General features: G+C 25.1%; 1 protein-coding gene across 1 annotated transcript; it reads right to left on the bottom strand.

Annotated features, from left to right (window-relative positions):
• Positions 1 to 2,285: 2,285 nt before the first annotated feature.
• On the bottom strand, positions 2,286 to 3,353 carry LOC124825287 (uncharacterized). The gene is made up of 2 exons (XM_047297875.2): positions 3,201 to 3,353; positions 2,286 to 3,011 (listed from the first exon to the last, which is right to left on the bottom strand). Exons 1-2 carry the CDS (start codon positions 3,255 to 3,257, stop codon positions 2,403 to 2,405), a joined length of 666 nt encoding a protein of 221 aa, XP_047153831.2. The 5' UTR covers positions 3,258 to 3,353; the 3' UTR covers positions 2,286 to 2,402.
• Between the last annotated feature and the right edge of the window lie 5,723 nt (positions 3,354 to 9,076).

Genomic DNA, 9,076 nt, shown 5'->3' with positions numbered 1-9,076 from the left:
TAGTGCTTATATGAAGAGAAGCCTAAAAAAAGTTTTATTTTGTTTTGATAATTTGATAATATTTTAATATTATTTACGTATTATTAGGTTATTAGTCTAAAATTATTTTAGAGGAGAATTTTTTAAAATTAACCTGATTAAGTCAAATTTTTTGAATTGATTGAAAAATATTACATTGGTCAGATTTTCTTTTATAACTTAGTTTTTATTTTTAAAAGTTTAATATAATTAGTTCATTTCCGTTAAGATTATATTAACAGTACTGAGAATGTATTATGTTTGTATTTTATTTTTAAATTTTATTAATTTAAAAAAAATCATCACGTATTAAATTAACGTTGTGACACATAGTGATATGACAATATCACATGTTATTAGTCACTCTCTTATTTTTAATTTGATTTTGTATTTTTTATTTTATTTCAATTCTAAATTTTTAAAAAATTCGACAATTTTTTTTCTTCGAATTAAAACTAAATTTAATTTTTGTATAAATCTCAAATAAATATTTTTATTAAAATTAATATTTTTATTAAAATTAATATTTTTATTAAATGGTTTAATTATATTAAGTTTATTTATATTTAGATTTAATTTAACATGGAACTTTATTTAAGTTTGTTTTTTAATTTTAAATTTATTCTTTTAAATTGTTATAAAATTTTTTAAAATTATTTTGAAATTTTACATTTAAATTTATAAAAAAATTTATTTTTAAACCAACTCAAATATTTGTATAGAAATGATTGAATTTACAAATTTTAAAAGTATATAATTATTTTAAAAAATTGAAATAGTTGATAAATTTATTTTATTTTATAAAATACAAGATAATCAAGTTTAACATATTTATTAGTTGAAATTAATTTTGAATTTTTATTTTGTTAGAAATATTTAATAACAATATGGATTATAATAAAATATTTGTATAATATTTAAATAAAAGTTAAATTTAGTTTCAATTTTAAGAAAAATAAAATTATTTAATTTAAAAAAAATTGAGATTGAATAAAGATACAATAATTAAATTGAAACTAAAATAATGACACATCACATCACGAGTCTGACTTATGACAAATTTTTATTATTTTAAAAATAAATAAAGAAATTATATAAAACATTAAGCAAATGAATTGATATATTATACTTATTTAATGTAGTTAATATAATATTAATGGAAATGATCTAATTTTTTCAAATTTAGAATCAAATTAAGATGAACTAAGAAAAGCATTTAATATTTTTCTATAAAAATAGAGAAAAATGATATGGTTTAATCTAAAATATATATTAGAATCTTGTACGACTAAATATATATAAGTGACTACAACGTCACTTCCAATTCGAAACTTTTAAAACATTAAGTGAATCTTTTATTTTATATACTATTCGTCTTGCCTATTCTTATTTTTAATTATGTGTAACTTCATCTTATTTTGAATTCCTACCGTATATAACTCTTTTAAAGCCACTAAAAATTATAAAATTGGGTAAAATTAGCTATTAAACTTTTTTATCTTTCAAATATTATTTGATGATGTTACTATGGGCTCATAGCCTAGAGGAGTCTCTAAGTTATTGAGTTCGTGGCCGACCGATGGTACTGCCTAGGCAAATGAACCGAGCGGACAAACAGTTAACCGCTCGGTAAAATGGGCTCGTAGCCGATCGAACGGTAGAGGTGCAGAAGAATCGGCCGACAGGTGATATCTCTCAGGTCAGTGAACCGACCAGTAAAAAGAGCCGTTAAGGTAATCAATAGTAATAACTGTCGGAAAGTTAACGAAAATAATTGTCATTTATTGACAATTAATAATCTCATTTATGAGTGATTAATGAGTCAGACCTAACGGTAAGCTCATTATAGTTTATAAATATTTGTCTGGTAAGGAAGACAGGTAACTTTAACTTGAATGGAGACTTAGAGCTCTGATAACAAAATCTTTTTACAATATTATTACGCAAAGTCACTGACTTGAGCGTCGGAGTGTCTTTTGCAGGCACCCTCCCCTCAGCTCGGACAAGGAGAAGAGAGAAGACAGCACAACTGGACATCGGAGCAGACAACTTTGAATGTTTTGAATTAGGATTCTAAATCCTGCCGAAACAAATGATATTTTACATCAAAACATAAAATATAAGATTTTGAGAAGAAGACTAGTTGAGTTTTGATCTCTCTTTTCATCAGAAGTAGAACTTATGCAAGACGACAAAATTCTGCAAACCATTTTTTGTAATAATAGTAATAAAAATATATCTATAATTTGCTATATATACATTTGAAGTTTGACCAACACCAACTCCTCTAGTTCCTTCTTAATTGCAAAATTTAACCACTCCATTCTCCTAGAAAGTGATGGAAAAGTAGCATAATGGCTTGAATCAAGCACTTAACCAAATGATTAAGCTGGAATCACTTTTCCCTGTGGAACTCTGATCTTGTACACATGTTCTTCACCAGTGCATTTATCTACCTTAACAATCCAACGACTACTTCTGCTCTTACTCACTCCAGATCCACGTTTTGGGCTTGCAGCACTTCCTCCAAATCTCGTAACCAGAAGCCCTTTTCCTATAGGCAGCAACTGAGTTTTTGATCCACAAGACCACCATGACCCTCTGCAGCTAAGTGCATTGCAGCCAACAATCACTACACCATTTTGCATGCCACCATCTTGGATTGCTTTAACAATCTCTCCATGGCTAACATGGTTGCAATCAATCACCACAAAATCTGCTTGTCTCAACAACAGCAGTTCTTGCTGAACCTCTCCAACCTTGAACTGGACTTCACTAGCATTCGCTCCAAGAACCTTTTTTGAGTCGTTTAATTCATCATGGCCGGAGACAATGCAAACAACATGGCCACCGGTTTGATGTGCAGCACTGACTAATGCTAGTGTGGTGGAGTCTGCTGCACCAGCACATGCCACAACCATCAGTTGTGCATTGTTGCCAGCAGCTAGTACTGCTATGAACTCTGCAACTGCTGGCTCTTTGGCCTTTTGACCCTGCAGAAAAAATCACCAAAAACCAGATCAGAAAAAACTGTTACAAGATTTGTTTTCGGTGTTTCATCTCAATCATTCTTGTAACAAAGATTTGTGTTAAGATCAGTAGATTAAAACCAGAGATTGTATCTGTCTTTTGTATATGGAAAAAACTTTGGTTAAGGATCAAGACATGAAGAGAATACTAACCATTTTCAGTGTGTTGAGATAGGCCTTTGTGGCATTTTCTGCAGACCAGCAAGCCATGGCTGTATGGAAAAGTGTTCTATGGCTCTTTTTCGAGATTCTCCTGAGCCTTTTCTTGGAAGAAATGAAAGAGGGTATTCAAAGCTTTTGATGAAAATGCTGTGTTCCTTGGATTTGATATAGAGGTTATATATATATATATATATATATATATATATATATATATATATATATATATATATATATATATATATATATATATATATATATATATATATATATATATATATATATATATAAGGGTTTGCTAATGCGCCTACGTCTGTTAGTTGGTACATTTTAGCAATGTGTATCGAGTTTTAGTAGACAAAATACTCTTATATATGATGAATTTTAAGTTTTAAGGTTAAGGGTATTTTAATAATTTTCATTCTCAAAACTAAAAAAAAGAAACCCCAAACCCTAACTCACCTCTCTCATTTCTCTCAATGGTTACTGTAACCCAAATTGAAAAAATCAAAAATACTTGCCGTTAAACAATCTTACAAAAAATATTTTATAATGAATTTTCATTTTATAATTTTTGTCTTATATAATTTTATCCAATTTTTACACGCATAAAGGAATTGGTAATTGACTTGAAAAAAAATCCGAAATACTCGCGGTTAAATAATTCTTACAAAAAATGATTTTATAATGAGTTTTCATTTTATAATTTTTGTCTTATCTAATTTTATCTAACAAAGAAATTGGTAATTGGCCTCGAAAAAATCAGAAACATTTGGTGTTAAACAATTTGTTACAAAAAAATGATTTTATAATGAATTTTCATTTTATAATATTTGTCGTATATAATTTTATCTAATTTTCACAAGCATAATGACATCCAAAGGAATTGGTAATTGGCCTAGAGGGTTTTTTTAGAGATGATGATTCAACCTATGCAGATGATGATATATTAGATAAGTTAGTGAAGATGGTGAAATTGAAGAGATCTTGAATGAACCTTTCACTGAAGGTGAATATGTAATGACTCAATTCTTTACAAAAGGCAAGTGTTTCTGATTTTTTTCAATTAGGGAGAAAGGGTTGAGAGAAATGAGAGAGATGAGTAAGGGTATGGAGGGTTTCTTTTTCTTTTTTAGTTTTAAGAATGAAAATTATTAAAATACCCTTAACTTTAAAATTTATATAAAAGTATTTTTCTATTAAAATCCGGTACACATTACTAAAATGTGTTAGCAAACCCATATATATATATATATATATATATATATATATATATATATATATATATAAAAGAAAACACGGGATCTGGCTGGACACATGTGGTGGGACATAGTCAAATATTTCAAAAATATGTGCGACAATGTATTTAATTGACGGGGCAATGATTCGGGAGATACAATATTAACCAAATACAATATTAATGATATTAACTTTAATTTGTAGAAATAATAGACTGAATTATATAGTTGAAAAATCGAGGCAAAATTTGTACAACCATAATATATACAACAATAATATTCTTTTATGTACTAGTTTTCTTCACAGAACTGATAAGAAAGGACAAAATTTGTTTAAAAAAATGTTAAAAAAATATAGAATGAAGCACATGCTGTGATGATTTTCTTGTGGAAATATATGTTATGCAGATACAAAGTATATATTGATTTCATCAATCTTTATGTTGACCATATGGAATATAAGTGAGTTTCCTGGACATAGACATTATATAAAATAAATAAAAAAAAAAAAACAGAACGTTGAATGATTTAAACTGTTTATAGAAGGAACCTAAAAACTTAAATAATTTGACTAACTTCATCTCAGAATAAAGGACAATATCGTTTTGGAGTTTATCCAAATGTAGGAAATACACGAGTAATTTCCAAATTTTGGATTTTGTTCGTGGGCAATTAGGTAATTTACTTGTTGAAGTTCAATTGGTCAGTACTTTAGTTTTTCTTGTTATGCTTAGAGGAGTTTTTATGTATTTATCAATAGAAAAAAATGAAAATTAATTAATTTTTTAAGTTAAAATAAACACTCGGAAAATTTATATATGAAAAGGTGCTTACAAATTAAATTATGTATGAAATATTTTTTTTAATAAGGATTAATGTTTTTTAGTAGATAAGTGTGTGGATTAATTTAAAAAAATATTTTATACATAATTTAATTGTTAAATTTAACTATGATTAATTTAATTAAATTAAATACATTTTAAAATATGTTAAAGAATTGTGTGAGTGGTAATAGTCATAACTCAATGATTTAGATAAAATTCAAAATTCATACACTTTTTTTATTAGGAAAAAAGGAAATAATATAAAAGTAGAATCTTTGGAGTATATAGAAAAAAGTACAAGGTACTTATATAAGAAAAAATATTGATGGTTTTGGTAAAATTAAGCATTAATTAGCTCCTAACAAAGACCATAATTAATTACAACTGAAGAAATTCACAATGAAAAATTGAAAAGTTATCAAGAGAACAGTTACAATAATTAAAAAGGATGACGGATAAAGGATTGTTATGATCAACTGTATAGATAGCTTAATCCATTATTGTTTTCCTAGCATCAACATGAAAAGTTATCATTGCTATGTATTAAGCAGGATTAAATGAATTTTATATATCCACATTTTATATTAGTCTGTCATGATTTTTATTTCATTTCTAATTTTTAAACACAGCCTTATATAAGGATTGAAACTTAGAATTTGTTATACTTTTTATTTATTTATTTATTTATACTTGACTTAAGGTTTTAAATATTTATTTGAGTACTTTAAATATTATTTTTAAATATCAACCATTTGATATGTACGTGAGAGAGTAATTTTATTGAAATAACATGTAATTCCTTTTTCAAGTTTCCATGTTTATATATATTACATGCATTAATAGTTATAAATTAATTTAAACTTAACTTGTTCTTTTAAAATAAGCTTGTAAAATGTGTTCTCATTTCTAATTGTTATGAAATCTTTCTCACTGACAGAGTTTTAAATATTTTATACAAATATATTTGTGAGTAATCCTGAAAAAGATAACATGATAGATTTATCAAATTTTGTTATAGCTTGGAAATTGTGTTCTTATTTCTATAAAATCTAATATACCTCGCTCACACAAAATTACAAATATTTTATATACAAGTATTTGTGAGTATTGTATAACGGATAATACAATAAATTAATCCCTCGTGATGAATTTTTATATTATATTAAAAAGTAAGATAAAATTTAATTTATTTTCATAAAATTGATTTATAAGATAAAAATATTTTTATTTATATATTTTAAATTAACTTTATCTTTAATTAATATAATTTAAGTATCTATCATAAGTATTTTGTTTGGGACAAAAATGTTGTTAGAATCAAATAAGATCGTTATTAACTTCAGATTAAATTGAAATGTTACATATTATTCAATTTTATTGAGTTGCTTTCTGATAGACAATAAATATTCCAAACACAATAACCAAAAAGCATAATTCAAACGACCAAACACAGTATCTGCACCACTGTATCAGTCAAAATATTCTCCCATTGTAGCTGTAATGTCCTACCAGTGGAAGGACAATTTTCATTTTTTAAAATTTAGTGTGTCTGTATAAACATACGGTACCAAAATAAAAATAAAATAAAAAAACATTTATTGTTTAAAAATATAAACATTCAATGAATATTATTAAATGTTTTTGAAAAATCACTGAAATTTAATCAGTTAATCATTTGCTACTATCAATTAATCTTTTGAAAGACAAAGTAACGAGTGAACATGTGAAAATAAACAATGATATTTAGTGTGCACGCACACCAAACTCATGGTGAGCCGTAAACATGCACAGTGGTTTTCTTGTACGGATCATATCTGCATTATGCACATGCACAATACAAAAAAAATACGTGAAAATATTTAAAGATATAATTTTTAATATGAATAATTGATTTGTAATTTTATTTTTAGTATAATAATGAAATTATTATCTTCATACAGAATTTTTAATATTGTTAATTTTTTTTAAACTTTATAAATGATTAAAATAATTTAATAAGTATATAAGTTTTAGTACTTATTGTATATGTCGATTAGAAAAAAATTAAATTAACATTAATATGAAATTAATTTTAAAAAACATTTTTTTCTATAAATTTAAAATATTAGTAATTATTTTAAATTTAATTGTATATTAAAGTTATTTTTTAATTTAGATAATGCAATTAATAATTATTAAAAGTTAAACATATATTAAATTATTTTTAACAAAATTAATATTTATATAGCAAGTGTGTAATTTCTTTTTTCATTATAATAAAATAGAAATATATAACAATTTATCATATCTACTTTACTCCTTAATTATTGAGAGCTTCGATGTAAAAATCAAATTCAAATTTTTTACAATATATATAATTGATCAAAATCAAATCCAAATATTTTAGAATATAATTCAAATTTTTTACAATATATATAATTGATCAAAATCAAATCCAAATATTTTAGAATATGTATATAACTATGATGTTACATGTTTATAATCATAAGTTTAGGACATGTATTCTCCTTTATAAAATTAAGAAGGATTGATACGAGTGAAAGGATTTGAGATAGAATAAGTGAATGAATTTATGGAGATTTAAGAGTAAGATGAATGTTGTTTTTTTGAAAAGATTTGAAAATGATTAAAAGTAAATTTGAAAATAAATTTTGTGAGAGATTTAATTGATGGAATAAATTAAAATATATGTTTTAATAGATAGAAAATAAAGATTATCAAATTGGTCTTAATGGTAATAATAATATAAAATAATATTTATGAATAATATATTTTTTTGCCAAAAATTATTTGAAAAATTAGATCATAGAATCATATACAAATATGGTGGAATGAGTTACTCTATCCCTTGAAATCGATTACACTCATAAAATGTGTTACATTGTTCGTGGAATCAAATACATTATATAAGTTGATTCCATCTTCATATATTTCGACCATGGAATAGATTACACTTCTAAGGAATCAGTTTTTCCTTCATCTTCAACCTCATGTCGATGTTTATGACTATGACAAGCTCATCGACAAGTTACATATCCACATATCAGAGCAAAATTGATATTTTAGTCTAAATCCCTTCAAATATTAGTTAATATTAATATATTAACGAAGATTAAAAACACAATCAAACTCACAAATCATCTTTTTATATCGCTTCTAAATACTTGAAAGCAACCTAAGTTTAATAAAAAATCCATTTGCACAAATTCTCCTAAAGAGTAAATTCCACAAAACGAACACAACTAAAGAGACAAACCGTGGTTTTTGTTTTTACTTTGTGGAATATTAAGTATAGTTATTATACATAAGAACCAATTTTTGAAATTGTGCACATGTTTTAATGAATAGTTTATAATCGAGACTAAGTTTGGCTCACATATTAATCATTATGTTCAATATAAATTTATTTTAATAATTGAAATAATTTCACTCAATTCTAAAATAAAGGACTTTGAGCTTGATTGATGAACTAAGTACGGTTTTGAGTTAGCAATCAACCACTGCACGGAAAATAAAAAGATTTAAGAATATTCAATAACTTCTGATAAACTAATATATAATTTCATAAATAAACTTTTTGTGGTCTGTGATATTATTTTACCCATACCACTCTGATTGGATTCTCTATTCACCTGTGCACCAAGCTCCATTGCTAATTGATTTTTTTTGCAAATTAATTTATGTATAGATTCATTTTAGGATGTGAAATAGGTTTTTTTATTTTTTATTGTTGTTTTATTTCTTCGGTTAAAAATGTTTATCTAACCATTGCTCATTTAAAACTATACAAATTGTAATAATGGTTTCA

Source organism: Vigna umbellata, chromosome 4 (genome assembly GCF_029865625.1).
Source record: "Vigna umbellata cultivar VRB3 chromosome 4, Vumbellata_1.0, whole genome shotgun sequence".
NCBI lineage: Eukaryota > Viridiplantae > Streptophyta > Magnoliopsida > Fabales > Fabaceae > Vigna > Vigna umbellata.
This window is presented reverse-complemented; position numbering and strand designations above follow the sequence as displayed.